At 40.4% G+C, this 24,659-nt stretch overlaps 1 protein-coding gene across 5 annotated transcripts in view; it reads right to left on the bottom strand.

Annotated features, from left to right (window-relative positions):
• The window catches only part of Tdrd3 (tudor domain containing 3), a 149,020-nt gene that overhangs the window by 81,219 nt on the left and 43,142 nt on the right, over nucleotides 1–24,659 (bottom strand). For 4 of the 5 annotated variants that reach the window (XR_004945889.1, XM_036198767.1, XM_036198766.1 and 1 more), the window contains exons 2-3: nucleotides 12,180–12,264; nucleotides 10,463–10,528 (exon numbers count right to left, since the gene is read on the bottom strand). Coding sequence is in view for 2 of the 5 variants with exons in the window: in XM_036198767.1 (XP_036054660.1) it covers nucleotides 10,463–10,528; nucleotides 12,180–12,264 (151 nt within the window). In the remaining 3 variants the exon portion in view is untranslated. Of the gene's footprint in view, nucleotides 1–10,462; nucleotides 10,529–12,179; nucleotides 12,265–24,659 lie in introns of those variants that run through there. The other variant, XM_036198769.1, reaches the window with a different exon arrangement.

Below are 24,659 nucleotides of genomic sequence, written 5' to 3'. Positions count from 1 at the left end.
AGGCGAGCCAGACTCATAAAGAAATATACCACATTTTCTCTCAGATATAGAACCTGAATTTAAAATTACACGTGTGTGTATGAGAGTGTTTGTGTGTTACATGTGCACCTGAAGGTCATGAAACTAGCCATCTCAGGCTAATCCACAGGAATTTATTCGGTGTGTTTCTCCCTAATTCCAGGTTCGGTGGTTTCACACTGTAGTTTAGCATGAAGTTATTAAACGCCAGAGAGTGGGAAATGCTATACAATGAGGCTTTTTACTCTCTCCAGACAGGCAGTTTACCAGCATTTTATTGGTGGCATCACATCACAGCCTATAAAGATGTCAACTGTCTTTGAGCTGCTCTGCAGTTTCAGTAAAAATTCCAGCACACTTTAAGAGATTTAATAATTTGATTCTAACATTTATTGGAAGAAAAAATAGTAACCTAAGGAAGAATACTGTATTTTACAACCACAAGTTTAGAAAAAAATGGTAATTTCAAGTGTCATAAAGGCATCTTTCAAATAGATCCTATATACTCTAGTAAAAGCAATATAAATGATGCAACCCTTTGTAAAATAATTTGGCACCATCTTATAAACATGAACACTGGCTTAACTCTATCATGCACTAATTTAGTTTCTCAGTTCTCTTATTATACATTTGTTCTCAGAAGTAGTATCCGTTTTCAAAACAGATTAAAAAATAATTAAATAGCCATCAAAGGAAATGATGCCTATTTACTGTAATTGCATATGTAATCAAAATGTACTAAAATCAATGAACAAACTAAAAATTTACAGCAATTGTTTCCTAGTCTAGGAAAGGGTGGGGGCCACAACACCTGAGTAGAATCATTCAGACACTCTAGTGTTTGCATCAGAAGAGGCTTCAGAGGCACCTACTTTACTATTAATCTTCAAAGCATATCTATATATACATACATCATACATACATATACATGTATGTACATATATCAATATTTTAAATAATTCATGTTTTAAAATTAATATATTGGTTTGGTCAGTGAAATTTCAGACTTGAAAAGCTAGATGTACAACCTACATAGCATGAACACACCCAAAGTCAAACCACAGACTCAGTTTGAACCCAGAAGTGTTAGTAAAATCATTTCTAAGAGGGAGAATAATGGAAAAACCACAGTTTACACCATTTGACGATTTCCCTTGCCAATCTCAACAACAACAAAATCCAGCTACACTCTGTGCCAAGAAGAGATGTGCTATCAACCAGCATGCATGAGCTAGAACACACTGGTCCCAGCACATGGCAAGCACCTTGTTCTGTGCTTTGGTCAAACAGCGCCATTCACTCTGGACACGGCCTCACGTTACTGCAGCTGTGCCTCAGAAACTTGGTCTTCTTGCTCTTCTCCTGCACCATATGATTCCTCTACACTAAGCAGAGCTGAGACAAGTGCACAACTCTGTACACCAAGGAAAAGATATGTCATGTTTTCTTTCTCCTCTCCAAACAAGTTATCTTAGAATAAAAACACTCCTCAAACTCAGTCAGAGAATTCAGGTGCTAGTAATCACAAGTACCAAATACATACATCTTCCATACACAATTACCAGCCAAAAAGTTCGATTAGGCCCCACTTCATATAATTGATATTCATATTGTTTTCAAATAGAAATAATAATGAATACGGCATGTGTGTTGTCTTATGTATACTTACTAAAGGTACACACATATATGACACATACATTCACAATATATGTGTATATTAAACCTTACAGCAGGAAGATGTGTGTACAGAGTATGCACACTCTGAGGGTTTTTCCCAAAAATTTATTTTTATTTGTGTGTACACGTTTGTCTACATGCATGTGCATATCTGCAGGTACTCATAGAGGCCAAAGAGGGCATCAGCTCTGGCAACCTGTACTTACAGGTGGTTGTCAATCACCTGCCATATGGATGCTGGGAAGCAAACACCAGTCCTCTGCAAAAGCAGCACAGTGGTGAGTGGGAAGCCAACACTCCAGCATATACACAGTGGAGTCTTAAGTTTCAAACAGGCCTCCACTGTGGAGACACACTCACTATTCCAGAACTGAAACTCCTATCTCTAAAAGCCAACAGTCTAGAGAAGAAAGCAAGTCTCCTGTCCCTGAGTTCTTCCTCCTGTACGTACTTCTAACATAAAACCTGTTTTATGGAGTTCTTCATCTCTTTCACTTGGCATAAATGTATATTCCAAACTGCTATAGGGTCAGTGAGATGGCTTGGTAAAAAAAGGCGTTTGTCACAAAGCACAATGACCTGAGTTCAAGTCTCAGGGCCCACATGGTGGAAGGAGAGACAACTCCCAAAAGTTGTCCTCTGACCTCCATACACTCACCAAGAGATACACACACACTCATATCCCCTTCTCCTTCCTCTCTCCCTTTCCCTCTCCCGCTCTCTCTCTCAGGAAAAGAATAAATTTAGTACTTATTTACCTGTTTGAATAAAATAAAACATTCTGGGGGCTGGGGAGACGGCTCCGAAGTTAAGGGCACTGGCTGCTCAGATAGCCCGGATTTCTTTCCTAGCAGCCACAAAGTAGCTAACAACCAACAGCCATCTGTGACCTCCAATCCTCTTCCACTGCCCTCTTCTGGCCTCCACAGTCAGCGGGCACACTGTGCTGAGCAGACAGACATACCTGCAGTTTAACACCTCAACAACATCCACTGACATAAATACTCCTGGCTGGGCGGTGGTGACGCATGCCTTCAATCCCAGCTCTCGGGAGGCAGAGGCAGGCAGATCTCTGTGAGTTCGAGGCCAGCCTGGGTGAGATCTACAGAGGGAGATCCAGGAAGGGCACCAAAACTACAACTACACAGAGAAACCCTGTCTCGAAAAACCAAAAAAAGGAAGGAAGGAAGGAAGGAAGGAAGGAAGGAAGGAAGGAAGGAAGGAAGGAAGGAAGGATAAATACTCCTGAAAAGAAAGCAGTACTGCACACTTATAATCCTAGCGCCTGGGAGCAGACGGCCCAGGGGATCACAAATTTTGGTGCACCCTGAACTACACAGCAAGTTCCAAATATTCTGGTTTACTTGGCAACCCTATCTCAAAAAATAAGAACAAATAAAGAAGCAAAAATGATTTTCCAGTGCTATGCTGTAATTTATTTAACATGCAACCAATACACCAGAAGACAAAGCTGGAGCTTGACAACACTGTTGATTCACCTGTGGAACTACAGGGTAAATGAGGATCAGTCACATATCCTCATGTAAATAAACCTGACAACAGAGGAAAAGAATTCTTTGCAGAGGTCATCAGTGACCGTGCTGCAGAAGAGAATGCAAACATGGGGGTGTCTCAACCCACAAGTGTGTCTTCTGTTGTGCATTCCACGGCTCCCATTAAAAGCAGACCTGGGTAGACAGAGCACTGAAAATACTCTTCTTTAAAGACGAATTGCGCTCCAAAGAGGTCAGAAGATTGGAAGAGAAGGTACACTGGAGTGGGAACTGCAGACTGAACAGCAGTGTCTACAGCTGCAGCACATCCGGGTGCCCAGGAACAGAAGCCAAACTCCCGGGGGTCATTTCCGCCTTAGCGTTTTTTCCAAAGACTGCACAGATAATAAAGTCCAGTCATTTAACATTAGTCCGAGGCGATTTCTCCAACAAGCCACCAAGAAGAGACCAGCAGAAGGTTTTACTAAACACAAGCTCTAAACACGACTTCATGTCCTAACGATGGAGGAGGTTGGACCAAAAGCATCAGGGATTGAAAGAAACAGTGTAAAGCGGCCTGGAGTCCTTTCTCATCTCCAACTGATGTGCACATACAACAAGACCACCGGGTGAAAACAATAATGACGTCTATGATAATAACACAAGGAAAATGTAGAGATTAGCAGTGTGGCGGTATATTTACTGTAGGATTGTAAAGAGCCTCTCCTTTAGAATTGTAGAGCCTTTAAAAAACGCCTTGAGTAATTTCCCAAACTTGAGATTCCTGAATAACAAAAGCAACAGTTATAAATAAAAACAGCACAGCAAACAAACTGCCCCGACTGCTCTGAGTAGTTAGCACAATGACACAGGAGGGGAGCACACGGAACGCACACCATGTCACATGTCCCCCGTGAGACATCCGGTCTCAGGTCTAGCCTTCACTACCTAGTGTGGTCCTGACAGACATACTTTCCAAAGTTCTGCTGCTGCTTTAGTTTTCAGAATTTATCTGCTTAAGACACTTAGAAGTTTTATTATTAAGCCCCAGTAAATAAAACACAAATTCCTAATTTTATTCATTTTTCTGAAAAATATAAGTCCATGCTTAATTTTAATAACTCCGCCACTACATGGGACACTAATAAACTAACCTTTACTGCAGACTAAATTAAGAAAGACACATAACAACTTGAGACTGAAAGTTGAACCTTTTCCCAGCTTTCTTCTTCTTTTTTTTAAATTTTTTTTTAATTTATTATATTTGTGTTTTAATTTTACACATCAGCCATGGGTTCCCCTGTCCTCCCCCCTCCCGCCCCCACCCCACCTTCCCCCAGCCCCTCCCCCCCATTCCCATCTCCCCCAGGGCCAAGACTCCCCTGGGGATTCATTTAAACCTGGTGGATTCAGTACAGGCAGCACATGAATTGTGAACCAAAGGCTGTGGAGCCCCCAACTGGATCAGGCCCTCTGGATAAGTGAGACAGTTGAGTGGCTTGATCTGCTTGGGAGGCACCCAGTCTGTGGGACCAGGACCTGTCCTTAGTGCATGTGCTGGCTGTTTGGAACCTTGGTCTTACACAGGGACACTTTGCTCAGCCTGGAAGGAGGGGACTGGACCTGCCTGTACATTTTTCTTCTTAAAAACATTCTAGGTTGGTTCCCTCAGAATTTTAAGGCAAGGCTGCCATCTTGTGGCTCAGGTTGGTATTGCTGAGGCTCTGAGCCAGTCACTTCAGTTTGCAAAACTGAAGCCTTAAATCAGTTCCACATTTTAAAAAGTCATATACAACCCTCAGTAAGAGGACTTACAATTAAAAAATAAATAAATAACTCCAGAACCTAACTGCTATGTAGCAATTTCCTCCAAGTTGAAACATTCCATCCTGGACAAAGACTCAGAGTAAACCCCTTACAAGCCCTTCAGAACTGAACCCTAAGATTGATGAGGTCCTCCCCAAGGCTATGGAGGTAGTAACTCTGCTGGAGAGCGGGGGAGGGGCCTTCATGAATTCCTGAAGGATGAGTCCTGATGCTGCTGAGCCACCTGCAGGCCAGGCAGAGAGCATCCTTAGCCCTGCTGGGGTGGACATTTTTGTGATGCTGCAGCCTGAGTCCACAGCCGCTCCTGCAGGTAATCCCTTTCTGATACCTCTGTAAGTCACTCCAATACAGTCCTTGGCCCACCAAATGGGACATCTGATTTGAGCACTGCTTCAGCTGGTTGTTGGCTCCCTAGCTGCAGTGACCAGACATTTGTCTCCCTCACTCCAGGAGTCTGTCACCTAACACACTTCCTGTTAGGCTTCCTCAGCAATGTGCAGAACTCCTCAAGTCTTACATTTACTATTCATACCCTGTTTTAAACTGCCATGAAAATAGCATTTTTTTAATTAAACAGAGAAAAACATTAAATAATTATACTGCATTTACATTATGACTATTTCCCATGGTCTTCAGTTTCTGCACTACTAGCTGTCCTAAAAAACACAGCTGGGTGGTGGTGGCGCACGCCTTTAATCCCAGCACTCAGGAGGCAGGGCCAGGTGGATCTCTGTGAGTTCGAGGCCAGCCTGGTCTACAGAGCGAGTTCCAGGAAAGGCACAAAACTACACAGAGAAACCCTGTCTCGAAAAAACAAAAACAAAAACAAAAACAAAAACGAAAAAAACCCACAAACCCTGCCCTAAAAAAGCTCAGCAAAGAAGCTGTGTGAGATGCAACATACCCCCCTTTCTTTCTCTCTGTCTCTCTGTCTCCCACCGCAATCTTCCCCCCACCCCGACACACCACACACACACACACACACACACACACACACACACACACACACACACACACAGCCTCCAACACTTAGGACCTAAGGAGGAAAAAGAAAAACGATTGGAACATGTAGCCTGATGGGGATGAGCCTCGAGGAAAACCTCTGTCCACCTTCTCCCGACTTCCCAATTCTCTGCTTGAAATCTACTGCCATGGTCAAACAGCAGCCAGAGTACACAGAAATTTCTAAACAATGTCACAGAGGGAGTGAGGGAGAACAGACCCTCAGGGGAAACGCTGTATTAATTACTAGTAGAGGTATTCACTGTTTGCAACTCTACTTTCTCCCAAATTAATCAGTGATAACAGCAATGACTTAGACATCAGTTGCAAAATCCAGATGACAATGTCTGTCTGAATGCCCAAGACATCTTAGGAATGAGACTGTAAATTCAGAGTAGACAAGTTATCATCTAACGACAGACCTACCACCATTTTTCTTACCTGATTACAAATCTACCAGCTGTCCATTCTCCTTCTAACCTGAAATGACCAAATCATGAAAATAGTGCTATCTTAGTCTCACTAATCAGAACAGCAATGACAAATTTTGGCCTTTCAGGAGATGAAATTCAGACTCCTCTCATCTACCTCCCAAGAGGATTACTGGTTTGCCTAAAGAGCTCCAGAACACCATGATGAGCCTCTGGCTAGGAAATAACTTCCAATGGGGCAGGGGACACTGACTGAGCAGAGGCTTTTAAAAGATTCGCACAAGGCAAATGGAGGGCGTCCCCACGAAGATGATGGCTGCCACTCCTCCCTTGCTCCTAAATACTTGGGAAAATGTTCCCGATCTTCAGATGGCTTTCTCTCTTAGAAATGGAAGTATCACAGTCAGCCCTGAAATTCAGTACAATCAGTCAGAGCAGCTCAGGCCTCCCTTGATCCTATCACAAAGATTAGTCTGGCTCAGGGAGGGTCAGGGCTCAATCCGACAATAAAAATGAGTCCACTTGCTTGCGTCTTCCACTGAATTCTCTTGAGCTCTCAGGAACCCAGCAGAGGTAATTTTAGGCACTTTTACATTTTTGAGACAAACACACCATCCTGCATGGTTCATGATATGTCAGAGTCACCATGTACACTGTGCTATATCGAACATTCCATGTGCAAGAACTCTTCTATGGCATAAAGGAATAATATTTTAATGATATCAATATCAACCTCTAGAAAGATGAAAGAACTTGCCAAAATTCACAAAATTTAATTATCTAGAGAAATCGGGTTTGAATAAGGCCAACGGCTGGACTCCTATCTTCCTGTCTGTTACAGGTCCCCATTACATCATCCCCTCCATACCTAATAAGAACCATGGCTCCCCCGCCTCTTCAGACACACACCATACACTTTCTTTTTCATGCTGGACAGAAGACTGGAAAGTTGCTCTCCAGTCTGCTGTGTTTGGGAGCTAACCATGAAATCGAGGTTACTTTGCGTTTCCCTCTCATTCTCCTTTCTTCTGCTGCTCACCTCCCTGACCAACATTTACTCCTTTCCTAATATAAAAGGAAAACTGGAGAATATCATTTTATACCAAAATCCATCAATTACATTTCAGGTCCGAAGCAGTTAGTGAAAGGAAAATATAAGCAAGACAAATGACAGAAAAAGAATCGTCTAGCTAGTCTGCTATTCTTTAGAGCAGAGCCTAGCATAATCATCATCAGAGAGGCTTCCTCCAACTACAGCTGATGGGAGCAGATGCAGAGACCCACAGTCAAACATTAGGCTGAGCTTGGGGAATCCTGCAGAAGAGCGGAGGAAGGATTATAGGAACCAGAGGAGTCAAGGACACCACAAAAAAAAAAAAAAAAAAAAAAAAAAAAACCACATAGAATCAACTAACCAGGGTCCATAGCAGCTCACAGAGCCTGAACCAACAATCAGGAAGCCTTCAGGGAATGACCTAGGCACCGTGCATATAAGTTATGGTTGAGTAGCTTGGTGTTCTTGTGGGACTCCTAACAGAGGGTGTGGGGGGTGTCTCTAATTCTTTTGCTTGCTTTTGGGACCCTTTTCCTCCTACTGTGTTACCTCATCCAGTTGTAATATAAGGGAATGTGCCTTGTCTTATTATACCTGTATATGCCTTGTTTGGTATTCCAGGGAGGCCTGCCCTTTTCTGAAAGGAAACAGGAGAAGTAGATCTGGGGGAGAGGGGGTATACAGGAGGGGAAGCTGCGGCATGATGTAATATGTGAGAGAAGAATTTTTTAAAAAGTAGAATGATCTAGCAATATCTATTTCATTTGAAAGGGATTACTTTATCTACTTATTCTATATATAAATTATCATCATATTTAAGCATAATTTACATGATAATTGGCAAAGCAAAGTAAAAGGCAGATTAATAATTAAAATAGCATACTTACTAATACTTCCCTATAGCATATTTACAGAATAAGATAAAGCTTATTTTAAACTAGAACTACAACATATGCAAATTAATGGTAGATGATTCTAGAGTCATGTCTTTATAACAATCAGGCATTATTAACAGGATGAAATGCTAGCCAGTAAATCTTTCTAATAAAAGCACAAATAAGGTGTAGTGAGCTGCATTAATCTTTAATTCATGTCAAATATATATATATATATATATATATATATATATATATATATATATATCCCTTCAATATTTAGCCTAAATATAGCTGTATTCAAATAAATTGTGTGGAGTTCCAGCTAATGGCCAACAAAATCAGTACAATCTGTGTATCAGCTTTTAAAATTTCTATTAAAATTGTTTTGAAAACATTTTCATTCCTGCTGTGAGAGCAATTATATCTGGTCATCAGCAGCTAGTAAAGGGGAAAATATAGTCAATGAGAAAGAACAGAAAAAAAAATGATCTAGCAATTTCTATTTCATATGAAATGGGACTCTTTTACCTATTTATTCTATGTATAAATTAGCATCACATTTGAACATGTTTTAAGAGATAATATGTACCACAGAAGATTCCAGCTTACGAAGTTTTTTTGTTATCAACTGCCTTCAAAGGAAACTTTTATAAAGTACTACACACAGTTTTAGAAGAAAAACTGTGCTGAGAAGTGACCAAGACAAAAAACATCTCCATCTACTGGTGAGCTCAAGGCAACGCGGGCATTTCTGAATCTTAAGGTCAGAGACATGGAAAAGCATTGTTACAGTTAACTCATTTTCTTTCTTTCTTCCATTGTTTTGGGCGGGAGAGGGTTGGTTTTTTGAGAAAGGCTTTCTCTGTGAAACTCTGGCTGCCCTGGATTTGCTCTGTAGACCAGGCTAGCCTCAAACTCAGAGATCAACCTGCCTCTGCCTCCTGAGTGCTGGAATTAAAGGTGGGTGCCACCACCGCCCGGCTGGCTCTCATTTTCTTAATAAAATGAGTATACGGATGTGCATGCACTCTTGTGTAATTACTGTTCCCATCAGGGCTGGCCACAATCATCACCCAATCTGCAGTTATAATGCAGGGGTTTTCTACGGATGTTTCTGGAACAGCAAGGCCAACATCCCCTTAAAAGTACCAAAACTGCAAATGACCAGGTTCCAACTTCATGCTATGGAGCTGGAAATTCAGGTAGGGGGAAGGACAGTTTGGGGACCAAGGCAAACCCAGCAGGAAACTACACCTAAGAACAACTACTTTTGTAACCAAAAAGTGCAATGTAAACAAACTGGAGAGGATGCTGTAAAACAGACTAGAAAGCAGAAGACAACACTTGACACTAACAATAAGCCGAAGTTCCAAGACAAAGGGAAGAAGAGGTGTGGCAATGTCAACTCTATAATGAACTATCCAGAGGAAAGTAACCACAAGCTCTCCACTCCCTCAGAAGGAGCAGAAAGAAGACGTCATGGTCTATAACACAGCTAAGAAACTAGACTAACAGTTCAAAACATTATCAACAGCAATGTTCAATTCTTTACTAAAACAATATATATTTCAAATGTGCAGGAACTATCATCCATACCTGGTTATCTTTAAAAGGTATTCCCATATTTAAAATATGAGACCTCTAAGTAAATCCATAATACAATAATAACAATAAAATAATAATAAAAAATGATATAATAATAAATAAGACCACTAAGTAAATCCATAATAATACTTCTATGTGAAACACACAGTAACAACAATAAACATGCATCTTTGCCAAACTGCTAATGACCTCATAACCTTATACTTTTATATTCATAAACATACTGAGTAAACTTAGTAACAGCTTATGAAGGAAACTACAACATAAACAGACAACGTGATGAGTGTTACATGCCAAGTTTAATACACCATATTTATACTTTGTGAATGAAGTTTTACTTTTAATAACATCCTATATGTGAAACAGAACAGCATTATAGTTCTGTGACCTCCCAGCCTCTCTTCTAGTAACTTAGGGCACACTCCAGCTTTTTATGGCAGTCAGCAAAGCTCGAGAATCATCTTCCTTCTCCTTTACCTTTTCTACCTTTCCGCCGTTGATGTCACTGGGAAGGAACTTCTTGCCAATTGTTCTCAAATCTGTCTAAAATAAATATTTCATTATTAAAATAGAATTATAGAAAAAGTATCTCTAAATTCAGTCTTAAGAACAAAAATTAAGAAAACATCTTTAACTAGTTATAAAATGTCTGCAGACAGTCACAGGTCTTGGTATTGGGTAAAGTGCACCAGTAAAGTGGACAGTGAAGACAGAGGCGTCCTATGTCTTCTCTTAGTCACTCTTCTCCAACAAATGACATCCATCGTGACCTTACTGAAAATTAATGCCGTAATCCCAAATTCCAATGACAGCTTTGGACAACAATAAACACAGTGTATATGTGTGTATGGTGTGTGTGTGTGTATATATACATAGATGTGTTTAACAACTAAATCCCATATTATCTTAATCTCCAAAGACAGGAAAACCAACTACCCCACCAGCTCTGACACTCCTAACATAGCAGAGCACAGGAAAGAACGGGGGCCAGTGTTACAGGACAGCACAGCGCTGACCTTTGCAGTAACAACATTCTCCCTGCTTGTGTAAATCACACAAAGAGAAAATGGTGAGTTAATGGCTAACTATGAAAATGCAGAAATATGTGTAACTCAGCAAATCATTGCACACAAAAACTAAAACAGAGACTGGTTACTAAGGTTGCATCACCTCTGCTAAAAAGAAGACTACACAGTCCATATAAAAAGTTGGGCTTTTAAGAACAGTATCCTCTTCAGAAGTAAAAACCTAAGATAATTTGCAAAGTCTTTCCATGGAGTACAGATCTCAAGAGAAATAATATACTGTGTTTTCAAACTTACTAAACACTAATAGTGCTCAATAAATTAACACTGCTCTTGATTTTTGCTCAGCAATTCAAGTATTTGAACCTCAAACTACATGCAGGAGTCTAATGCCATTCAATAACATTCTTACTTCCTTACTTTAGAGATAAAAAAGTAAATGTCTTTTTCAACACAGAAATCAGAGAGCATAAAGGAAACATCTAAGGAGAACTAGAAGGTAGATTGATGGCTCAGAGGTTAAGAACACCACTTGCTCTTGAAAAAGACCTGGATTTCGTTACCAGCACCCATGTGGGAGCTTACAACTGTCTAAAGATCTGGCAACCTTATTTGACTCCCCAGAGCACCAGACACAAACATGGTGTACATTTACACAGGCAGGGAGAACATTCATACACATGGGAGAAAATAAATAAATCATGCTTTTTTTTTTTAAAGACAAATTAAATAGAAAACTGGTTTAAAGTATTATCAGCTTTTACTATTACAAAGCTGAGCTGGTGGCGCACGCCTTTAATCCCAGCACTCGGGAAGCAGAGGCAGGCGGATCTCTATGAGTTCGAGGCCAGCCTGGGCTACAGAGTGAGTTCCAGGAAAGGTGCAAAGCTACACAGAGAAACCCTGTCTCGAAAACAAAACAATACAAAGCTGAAAAGGTGGATTCTACAATTAATAAACTTCTTTACTTCCCATTGTATTCTGTATGATATTCACAACTATCTAATACTAGGTCATTAAATTCAACAAATATCTCTATAACTTGAAAAGGGGAAAAATCAAAGATTTCCTCTAATTATTTATCATAAAATACAGTTTATGGTGTATTTTTCATTGGAATAGCTTTAAATTTTAAAAAGGGCCAAATAAAGTGAATAAACTTAACCTACATTGAGGGCAATCAGGATGACGTCATTTATGCTGACTTTGCCAGGAGAGCTTGTACAAGCTTCAATGCCTTCATCTGAAAGATACCTGTTGAAATAAAATAAACAGCTTAAAATAATAAACAAATTGACAGTATTATTTTCTATTAAATACTAGGAAAGACTACACATTCCAGTCTGTATACTATTCTGATACTAGTTCAGAATATATGTGTGTGGGGGGGGGGGGGGTATGTACCCTTAATGAGCTATTGTGTAAATAAAATTATCCATATGCTTTCTAAGAAAAGCTACTTACGTATCAGCCTGCCTATGAGCTACTCTTTGGAATAATATAAATATAATTTCTGATATAATATCTGTCAATGTGGTAAGCTTTTAAAAGAGGGTGAACTACACTGTAAGGACTAAAGTAACCACACTTTTAAACTGAGTTGAGCCAACTAAGAATGAGAAAATCCCTCCTGGATACTTGTTTGCATTCTCTTCTCACATCCCTTCTTAATATCATGTTCCCAAGAATTCTTCAGTAAGCACTTCTGACTCTAAGAGACATAAGGAAAAGTAACCTTTATAGTATAGCCTTTGCCTTTTATGTCTGTTTTTTGAATCAGTATCTTATTATCCTAATGTTTGTTTTCTCAGTCCAACTCAATCTTACATCTGGACAAAACAGTAATTAATTCAAGAGTGAAGGAACTGTTGTATCCAAAGGGGGGAGGGGGGACTATTTCTACACATTCAACAAACCCATATGCAATACAGGGCTTGTTTGTTTGTTTGTTTGTTTGTTTTATAAATTCTATGATTCAAGTTTAAACTAGATTATAAAAACATCCATCTGCTGCAAGAATGTAAAACATCGGTAGCGAACTCCTGCCCTCCGGGGTTCTCCCATTACGTGTAAGCCTGTGTTTAAGACCTCCTCCCTCCTTCAATAAACGGCATTCGACATCCAAAACAAAAAAGGGAAAGAAAGAAATTGAAGACAGCGATGTTCTAAAACAAGAAGTAGTGATGGTGTCATGGGCCTATGAGGATGCTGGACTAAAGTCTATCAAATTGTGCAAACAGGAAAATTGTATACTATGTGAATTATCCGTCAATAAAGATCTTATATATAAAAAAAATCCATCAGCATCTCCAGTGTTTTGATGGTCAGCATAAATGTGTTTAACCAATAGGCTAAAGCCAGCATCCACCATCACTGCCCTCCTGCTCCTAGTCCTAGGAAAACTGGTCTGACAACTAACCCAGCAGTTGTCCGAAACCCATTCTACCATTAGAGTCAGCAACTCTACCATTAGCCTCCACTACTGCACTAATGGTAGGACATTTATCAATGTAAATTTTTTACATGATTTGCACATTTATTTGAGGTGTGTAAACATGTACTACAGTGTAAATGTGGAAGTCAGAAGACAGCTCTATGGAGTTATTTCTCCCCTTCCCCTTTTAAATAGGCTCCAAGGAGCAAACTTAGGTTCCCAGCAAGTGCCTTTACCCACTGAGCCATCCTGTAGGCCCACAATGTGAATCTTATCTGGACACAGAAAAGAAACAGAGTGAACTAGGCTGGCACAGTGGCACACGCTTATCCTCTCAACACTGGGAAGGCAGAGGCAGGAAGACGGCCATAAGTCTGAAGCCAAACTGGTCTATGTGAGTTACAGGTCAGCCAGAGTTACAAAGCTAGACACTGTCTCAAACACAGACAGACAGACAGACAGACACACACACACACACACACACACACACACACACACACACACACACGAGAGGGGGAAGAAGGAGTGACAAATAGCTGGGCAGACATAGGAAGAGGTAGGAGGAAATAGAAACTTCACAGCAGAGGATTAAAGATATCTCCCAATGAATATAGCCAGTGAAAATAAATGTAAATAGTTAGGACTATATAAGAGAGTAGATCAAAGATGATAAGTCTATGACAAAACCCAGTATATAAAAGGAAAGTGTGTGTGCGTGTGTGTAACTACTAGGTACTACTAATGCTTCCAACCATGGTAGTCCTAAAGTAAAATGATTAATGAAAACAAGCACTTCAATGTGTGGCAGAGAGAAGACAGTTCTTAAGTATGTAAGTCAGCGACTAAAAGTAAACAGGTGGTGGACAGGACCCCAGTGTGTGAGGGACCACGTGTAAAGTAAACTCAGATGTCTAAACATTACTTAGAAGTCAAAACAGTTATGATAATTTCCTTTAGTCTCTTATTTTTTATCTGCTCATAAATATTAGGTGTACATGAAATTCTAATTAAGCATCATCTAAATTTACTTCTACAAGTATTAATTAAGCCCTATGATATAGAAAGTATGATGTGAATCAGAAATTATTAGTAAAAGGATGAAAACTTTACATTGTCCTTCAAGGAGTTGACTGTCGTCTACACAGTTTAACATAACATACAGACAGGTATTTACGAGGCCAAAAGAGCTACCCCTAAAACGTTAGGAAGGTTAAGGCAGTTTGGAGAAAGGAAAAGTATATGCACAGGGAGTATTAAAAGCCAAAATATGAAACTGTGAAACTATCCTTGAGCATCCTGGCTGAAAAATAAGTTCAGACATACAAGTCCAGTGTGTATCTAATTTGAGGAAGGAATAGTAACTCCAAGGGAAATGGATGATATGTTAAATACTGATTGAGTGATTACAAAACCACAACTCTCCAGCCTCTTGCACATGGGGACACAGCATGCAATGACTAACAGAATACTGACTTGTCTCCTAAAAAGGAACCCTTTAGACAACAAGACAACAGCCTATCAAACAGACAGACATAATCTTTAAAAGTAACCAAAATTCGCATCATCAATTTTACATATGAAGAAAGAAGTCCCAGAGACATTAAACTTGCGGAAAACACAAGCTTAGTTGATAGAAAACTGAAGCCAAAAATGCCAATTCCCACCTCAATAGTCTTACCACTGGAACAGATTCTAATTTATCAAACTACTAATTATTTGTAAGAATATGATCTATACAAGCCAACTGTGATGGCTATTCTTTTTTTTTTTTTTTTTTTTTTAAAGCTGAGGATTGAACCCAGGGCCCAAGCGCTCTACCACTGAGCTAAATCCCCAACCCCAATGGCTAGTCTTGGTTGTCAACTTGTCTATATCTGGAATTAACTAAAACCCAAAAAATGAAGGGCTCAGCTGCTGTTGAGGGGCTTTGCTTAATTTGAAGTGGGAAGATCCTCTTCTAATCCTGCTCTTTGAGGTAGGAAGACACACCTTTAATCCAGACCATTTGATCTGGGAAAAGCCACGTGTAATCTGGGCCACACCTTCTGTTGGAAGCCTATATAAGGACCTGGAAGAAGGAAGCTTTTGCTCTTTGCCTACTTGTCCTTGCCCTTGCTAGCAAGTCCACACTTTCACTGGCATTAGAGCCTACTTCTGCAGGATTCCAGTGTCTACTGAAGACCAGCTGAGACATCCAGCCTTGTAGACTGCAACTACTGGATTCCTGGACTTTCCATTCGTAGGCAGCCATTGGCGGATTAGCTGGACTGAAGCCTGTAAGTCATTCTAATAAATTCTTTCTATATAGAGATTCATTCTATGAGTTTTGTCACTCCAGAGAACCCTAATACATCAATATTTGTGCAATTCCATTTCTTAATCAATTTGATACTTAACACAGATACACATACACACACACAAAATCAATCTATCTATCTCTATCTCTCTCTCTCCCGCCCCACCCCCCAAAAAAAATTCAATCAATAAGCTCCAAAGTGTACTAAACAACAAACAGTATAGTTTCATAGTAAAAGATCAGGGAATAAATATAAACTACTGACGAGAGGAAAGGCTATTAAAAACAATTAAAAATACCCATTCTTAGAAAACTATAAAAAGAGAAAGGTTGTAAGTTCTTCAGTTACAGTTCCCATTGCTGTGTCCAAATATCTGACAAGAAGGAACTTGAGCATCCAGCTTTAGCAGGGATGCAGGCTACCATGGCAGAGAAGACATTAGGAGGCAGGAGGATAAGGCAGACAGTCACAGGTATACACACTCAGGAAGCAGAGGTCAGGAAGTCAGGCCCATCCCAACTGACTCACTTCCTAGGATCCACCTCCCAGAGGTCTTCCATCCTCCCTAACAGCTCCACCAGCTAGGGATCAAGTGTCCAAACACAACAGGGGAAATTTCATACTCAAACCACAACACCATCACTAATGAAGGGAGAGGGACAGCCTTCACAGATATATGCATGTGAAGTATCATGTGGTACCTTTCTAACACTGCCTAGTAAGACTTTCTGTGTTTAGCAAATTACAACGTGTGTCTGAGTCTCAATTTCCAAGCTTAACAGGTCTCCCTGCTCACTTTCTAAAGCTTACCCCAGCTTTACTGAAGACCTATCAATCAACAGCATCCACTCACAGCTCTAGTTAGGAATCCTTCTATAAATACTTGGCCATTTCACAAAAGGACTGACCTAACAATCACTGTGTGGCATTTACATATTACATTGAAAAGGTCACTATTAACAATGAACAAAGCCAGTGATAAAAGTAAAAGTCATAAAATCTACTGTAAGCTACATCACAGAACTCAGAAACCAGGAACAACAGTAGCCACCAGGTCAGACTGTCACCAGGAAAAGGAACTGAAAATTGGGCAGGTTCACTGGATAAGCTCCTGTACACACCTGCCCATGGGGCCACCAGGGAGAGGAATTACAGTCAGTTCCTTGTGCCATCTTTGTCTCCAGACCCCAGAGAGCTGGTGCTATTAAAACAGCCAACAATGCAGTCACCTGTGCCTTCTCCATCAGAGAATTTGGAACAGTAAAATATCACAAAGCCCTCACCACTAAACTACAAAAAGACATCTGAAGATATTTTATTGACAGGCAAATACTGAAGGGCTACATTTCTGCATAAAAACAATTTAATAATATTTCCTTGCTAGTTGTATCTTCAAATAATGACACTTTAAAACACAAGCTTAATCAGCTCACAAAAATTTCAAGAAGGTAATTAAAAAGAAAGAAAGAAAAAAAACAAACAAACAAACAAACAAAAAAACTTCCTTGGAATAGTCTTCCCCAGGGAAAAGCATACCAATTTTTGATCCAATAGCAAATAGTCAGTCCCGAAAACACATATACAAGTAACATTATACACACAAAGCTTGTACTTACATATTTTGGAATATATATGCATATACATAAATGTATGCAACAACAATTAATGAAAACAGAGGCCATTAATTTGCAAGAGAGCAAGGAGGGGTATATGGGAGGGTTTAGAGCAGTGGTTCTCAACCTGTGGGGCATTCCAGCCCCAAAGGGGTCACACAAAGGGGACAACAAAAATGATTTTATGGTTGGGGGTCACCACAATATGAGGAACGGTATTAAAGGATCGTAACACTGGGAAGGTTGAGAACCTCTACGTTAGAGGAAAGAAAGAGAAAGGGAAATGATGTAATTATATTTTAATCTCAAACAAATAATAGAAATTGTTTTGTAAATGTTTCCCTTCATTAGCATTTCATAAGAAAATGCACTTGCCCCAGGCCTGACGAATCTAGTTTGACCCCTGCAAGCCATAAGGTAAGAGAAGCGACTCCCAGAAGTTGAACTCTGACCTCCATGCAGCACTATGACCATGGTACATGAATGCCCACACAAATACACAGGGGTGGGTGGGTGGGTGGGTGGGTGGGTGGATGCATGGATGGATAGATGGATGGGTGGATAGATTAGACAGACAGACAGACAGGATATGTAGATGATACATACATAGATAGTAGGTATGTAGGTAGGTGGATGGATGGATGTATCGATGTATAGATAGATAGATAGATGTTAGATAGATAGATAGATAGATAGATAGAAAGACAGATAGATGTGATAGGCAGATGATAGCTGATAAAATTTCCTTTTTCATATAAAAAAGGATAGAATTCTTAGCACTACTTAACTGACAATCCTTCAAAAATAAGCACTTAAAATTAGATGGAAAATTATACAGTCCCAGAGCTTACGGGCCACTGCAACAACAGCCTTCAGCTCACTTTCAGAAACAGACACGTTCAAATGAGTTCAAAACTTCCAAAACTCTGAATTGGCCAAAAACTGGGATAAAAGACAGGCTATCATTTCAATGTCATTTGTCAGATCCAGATAGTGGGTCTCCATTAAAATACGCTTTCTCACCAGTATGATCAAAACAGAGCCAGCTTGCCCTGATCTGTTCTCTGATAGCCAGGAAAATCCACATCTACCGGCTGGCAGACACATGCAGGAAAAGGAAAAGACACATGCACACTGTGGAAGGCCGCCCTGCTACAGAACGCAGCCATAACTCAGCTTCAGCTGACTGTTTGCATGAGGATAGGCAAGGCAGCTGTTGTCAGATCTGATTTTTAACCTTCCTGTTTTTGTAAAGCAATACACAAGCCAAAGAAAACAGACTTCAGCTGGCATGAGGAATGTCCGCTCTGGGCTTATTTAAGTTAGCCAGCCACCTATCTGCTCCTGTTCACCTCCAAGCTGTTTTGAGATGCAGTGTGGTGACACTGTGAGGACTTCACAAACACTCAACAGTCACAGATGGCCTTTTCAGGGAAAGGTAGACTAAGGTATCTTGATGCTGTTTTGTATAGTATGGGAGCACAAAAACACAATCTGACCTGCAACTAATGTTCTTACCAGGTGGCTGTCAGGCTGAAAGTGCCAGATCATTTATGCTCATGTTTGGTAAAAATAATCCACAATTCAACAGATAGGCAGACACACAGACAGACAGATTTGGGGGGGTGGGGGGGGGGGACGACTTTAAACTGCCAGGTTACCTCTAATGGTCCAGAAACTGAGCCTAAAAAGAAAAACTAGTTTTTCTTCCCCTCCAGTCACCTCCAGTCACTGGGATAATGGATGTCTACTTAAGTGGAAACTGAAAGGTGAACTTGTAAAATAACAGGACTGAGTCTAGTATTACACACTGACAGCAAGTAGGCTATGGCATATGAAAGGTCTTTTCAAATGTCAATGAGAAGAAAAGAGTGAACAATCTCCAAGTAACAGGGGCTCTATCACGCAAGACACCAGAGCTATATATATGCAAAAGCAGACAATAGCCTTGTCTCTGAATTAAATGCTACATGGGGTTTTTGTTGTTTTGTTGTTCTGGGGTGTGTGTGTGTGTGTGTGTGTGTGTGTGTGTGTGTGTGTGTGTTGGGGAGGTTCTAACCTATATCCATTATTTGCTGCCACAATGAGTTACTAGTTACTGTATGATATGCAGATCAAATTGCAAATTTAATATGTAAACTCTGGTTGGAACACAAAGAAGTAACTAAATTCCAATTATCCAAAATACTGTGGGTACAGTAGAGATACAAAAATGTACAATCATTTTGCTCACACTGGAACCACATAAAACATTGAAGATGCAGAAAGCAGCTGTTGTAGAATATTATTTTAAGATGTATTACATTTTTTTTGCACTGTGGAATATGTGTTTAATGATGCAAAGATGTGTTGTATTCTTTTATGTTGTATTTGTTTAGCTCTGTGAAGCTGTGTTACTTTGCCTGCCTAAAACACCTAATGGTCTAATAAAGAGCTGAACAGTTAATAGCAAGGCAAGAGAAAGGACAGACAGGGCTGACAAGCAGAGAGAATAAATAGAAGGAGAAATCTGGGAAGAAAATATCAAGGAGCAAGAAAGGAGAAGGAGAGGAGAACATCAGGATTCAGCCACCCAGTAACATGGCCAGACACAGAATAAGAAGGAAAGATAAGGTATACAGACATAGAGAAAAGTAAAAGCCCAGAGGCAAAAGGAAGCTGGGATAAATTAAGAAAAGCTAGCTAGAAACAAGCCAAGCTACGGCCCGGCATCCATAAGTAAGGATAAGACTCTGTGTGTGATTTATTTGGGAGCTGGGTGATGGGCCCCCAAAGAGAAAAGAGTAAAAAGATTAAAAAAGAAAAACCAACCAACTACAAGCAGCGGGTCCCATTTGCCCTGACACAGTACCAGGAAAAGCCTGGGAGAGCCAGAGAGAGCTTAGAACATGACCTTTCAATTCAGAAAGAGCAGCTGTACCAGCAATTGACTCCATAAGCATTCCTTTTATTTCTAATTGATATTTGTAATGTAAGAAATAAAGCTTGCCTGAAAGATCAGAGGACAGAGCCAGCCACAGAGTTAAATATAGGCAGTGGTGGCACCTATACCTTTAATCCTAGGACTCGGGAGGGAGAGATCCAGATGGATCTCTGTGAGCTCATGGCCATCCTGGATTACATGACATTGATCCAGTCTAGGAGAGAAACAGCCAGGCAGTGGTGACACACATCTTTAACCCCAGTATTTGGGAAGCACAAATGCCATTAATCCCAGCACTAGGAAGGTTGAGTCAGGAAGTAAAATGGCTGGGCAGAGAAAGGTATGGTGATATTTTATTTGTGCTGAAATGTGATTTTATTTGTATGTTAATAAATAAAGTTGCCTGGGGGTCAGAGCTAGCAGCAAGCCATTTAGCAAAAGTCTGGCAGTGATAGCACACACTATTAATCCAGATCACACAACAGGCAGAATGTCTGTGTTTTCAAGAACACAGCCAGCATGGAGACACATGACTTTAATCTCAATACCAACCATAGAAGACCTGGAGGTCTGTATAGACAGGCAGTGACCAGGAGGTCATGTGGTTGGGTTTACAACCAATGAAAAGGCAGAACAGAAAGTCAATAAAAAGACAGACACACAGGAAGTAGGTCTCTTTCTGAGGGGAAGGATAGCAGTGGCAGCCAAGGGTAAAAAGGCGGTTTTAGTCTCAGCTCTTAGCTACTGCTCTGATCTCTGGGCTTTTAACTCTGCATTTGGCTCTGTGTTTCTTATTTAATAAGACCGTCACAACTACAGAAAGACATATAAGGCATGAGGAGCAGGAACTAGAGCTTTTCGGCAGAGGACTCAGAGGCATTCAGTCAGAGGATTCATGGAGTTGGCAATGTGAGAAATGGCAGTGGCTTGTTCCTTTGATTCTCTGATCTTTCAGCATTTACCCTATATATGGCTCTGGGTTTTTACTATAAGACCATTTAGGATTCATGCAACATCTAAGTTTCTATTATTTAATTCCCATTCATGCATGTATGTCCTGTGATGGTCTGCTTTTGTCTGAATATTGCTGTTAGGTTTTAGGATTGCTGTGTATGTTTCTTCACCCAGGGTTAATATTCTGACCTGCCCCTTGGGGCTGCCCTGCGTCCTGCCTAGAAGCCTCTAGAAAAACTCTGCCCTTTCCTCTCTCTCTCTTCCTTATGCTTTTCCTCCCACCGCCCTCCTCTCTCTGTCTCCCTCTTTCTGTCTCTCTGCCTCTTTATCTCTATATTATAATAAACTCACCCTGTGAATACAGTGTCTGGGTTGTGTACTACTGGCTGCCGCTGCCATGGCCATGCCCGCATGGAGTAAATTGCCAGTGAGCCTGCTGCTGCATCTGCCCAGCATGCCAGCATGTTTCCCTACACATGCGGGATACCCGGGGTCCCCCACTGCCCCGCATAATAAATCACAACACCCAGTCTACTGCAAGGCATTTATTCTATCTTTCACCCACATCTCTTATATTCCCCCTCTTCTTCCTAAATCTCTTTCTTGCCTCCTACTTTTTTCCACTTCTTAGCTATAACCTTCACAGCTTTAACAATCTCTAAAAGTGGTGGGCCCTAACAGTATCTCAACCTTTCCCTCTCAAATACTTCGCCCATCTCAATGATTTTTTTTTCTTTCCAAAGTAGATCTAATACTTATCCCTAACCTCACCTTCGCTGACAATCCTAATCCAACTAAAACACCAGTATACTCCATCCTATCCTTGGTTGTTAAAGATATATATATATATATCCAACAGTCATTAAAATCAAGGGGCCACTGTTATTAATTGGCTAGTGTAACATTTGCACAGTGGTAATATCCAGTAGTGGTAATATCCTGGACTAAGACATAGTTCATATCAACTGTCTGAGTCCTAGATTGAGGAACTATTTTCTGAACTATACACCTCAAGCCTAACTGAGTCCCACTTGAACATTGCAAACACTTAAACTGAAGGAAGAAAGGTGACTTTTTTTAAAATCATCCCAATCAATCAGACACATAAATCTCAACACAAGAACATAAGAAACCCAAGGCAACATAACTCCTCCAAAATTTATCAATCCTATAAATCAATAACGGCATCTAATTAGACAATCCCAGAGAATTCAAAAGAGTGATTATAAGTACGTTCAAGGACATCAAAGAAGCAAATAAGCTCCTGATTGAGAACACAACAAACAGCGAGAAGAACTGAGGAAAATGATACCGAATATGAAAGAATCCAAGAAAGAGAAAAGTACTGAAGGAAACTAGTAAGAAATGCTGGAAACGAAAGCATGGTAAGTCAAATGAACAGCTCTGCAGAAAACCCCCCCAACAGAAGGGAGCAAGGAGAGAAGAGAACGTCTGAGCCTGAGGACGAGGGAGAATTGGAGCGATGAAGAACAAGGAGGGTAAACCAGTGAGAAGAACAGTGGGACTCCAGGACATCCGGGCACTCTTTTGAAAAAAGACACATCTATGGCGATGTGAGCAACGAAGGAGAAAAATCTCATCCTAACGGCATAGAAAACGTTGTCATAAGAATCTTAACAGGAAATTTCCTAGTGTTAGGGAAATGCGTTACAGAGACATTTAGGACATCAAACAGAAAGGAATCAGAAAAGAACCTCCTGCTGTCTTTGTTGGGTCCAAAGCAGTGCCCCGCCCCCCCAGGAGGCCAGTGATGGAGACAGTATCCTAAGCAGAAGGTCTTTGGCTTGGTGATCATAAGCCTAAAGGCAGGTCTCTGTTTACTTGAGAAGCAGTCTCCTTAGGTGGTTCTGTTCATTGGAAGTACTCTCACTTCCCCTCAAAGGTTAACTATGTCAAGGGCACTTGGATCCCAGTGAATCTGGATAGTCTATAGTCGCTCAATGACCCCATGCTGTCACAAAAAATCTGCTCGCTTTTCCATCAGGGTGCTGTTCTCCTGTCACCCTCCACTCCGAAGACAGCCTGGGCAGTGTGACCGCCAATAAACCTTTCTTCTTATCCATGGAGCAGTCCAGGTTGGAGGTTTCACTGTGCCCTTGCTTCAAAACATATTAAAAATTAAAACAACACACAGAACAAAAACAAAACAGAATAAAGAAAAGCACTAAGTCACATATAAAGGCAGGCCCATAAGAATAGTGGGTTATTCAACAGTACTGAGTGTAAGCCCTTGGTGTTGACCTTAATCTAGCAAACTTCAATATAAAATTTATTTCATTCACTAATAAACATTTTTAGAATTATTTTCTCAGTGTTCATTTTTATGATTTATGTACAAATGGAAGCTTTTATTAATCTGTGACACCTTTTGCTGCATATGCATACATACACAATACATTAAACATTAATTTCTTTTCCACCAAATTTTCACTTTGTTAAAAAAATTGACACCATAAACCAAAGGAATAGCAAAGAAATACTTATGAAAGCCACGGCCACAAAAGCCAGTGTTTCCCAAAGTTAACCTGTTCAGAAGTAAGGAGATAAAAGTGCAAACGCTCACTAGAATCCACTCAATACACAGAGCACCTATTACCCTACAACACAATTTCAGGAGCTGGAAAACAACATGAATTGCATTGCCACACATAGTAATGAACACCCTGCTGCTCAACCTTACGTATTCCCATGGCCAGAGCAAAAGGCAATCTAAAAGTTCTCAGGGAAATCTTTTATAAAACTGTACCTAATTTAACATTTGAAAATGTTTAAAATTTGGAAACTAAAAATCAGAAGTTGGTTTTGTTAAGGACTTTCTTTGAAAAGCTGACAATAAGGCCTAGTTCTGAAGGCCGTACTACCTGAAAACACCACTAGATGGCAACCTTGTTTCATAAGTAAAACAGCGCCTTGCTGTTGGCCACCAAGGCCTCAAACTTGCTAGAGCAGGGTGTGACATCCGTTGTTGATGTCACTGTTGTCGCTGATAGGAAAGTAGGGAAAATAACACAGACTACGAGAACTGGGCTTTTTGTTGCAAAAATCATTCAAGTTTGGAAGAAATTCATTTAGTAGACATTCAAAGATACATCTGATAACAGAAACTAGTATATCAAAAGATATGTTTGTCTACTTTGTTTCTGCATTTATTCTTTGGAAATACAGAAATTTAGAAATAAATTGTGTGTGTGTGTGTGTGTGTGTGTGTGTGTGTGTGTGTGTGTGTGTGTGTGTGTACTGCATGTGTACAAATGTCTGTGGAGGTCCAAGGCTGACAAGGGTGGATCAGCCCCGCTCACTCTCTAAGGGGTGTTTCACTGAACGTGGAGCTCACCTCCTCGGCTGGCCTGGCTAGTCCTGGCTAGTCAGTCCTACGGTACTAGCATGCCTCCGCCTACTGAATGCGG

Source organism: Onychomys torridus, chromosome 9 (genome assembly GCF_903995425.1).
Source record: "Onychomys torridus chromosome 9, mOncTor1.1, whole genome shotgun sequence".
In the NCBI taxonomy this organism is placed as follows: domain Eukaryota; kingdom Metazoa; phylum Chordata; class Mammalia; order Rodentia; family Cricetidae; genus Onychomys; species Onychomys torridus.
Note: the sequence above shows the minus strand (reverse complement) of the source record. Positions and strands in the feature narration are given on the sequence as shown.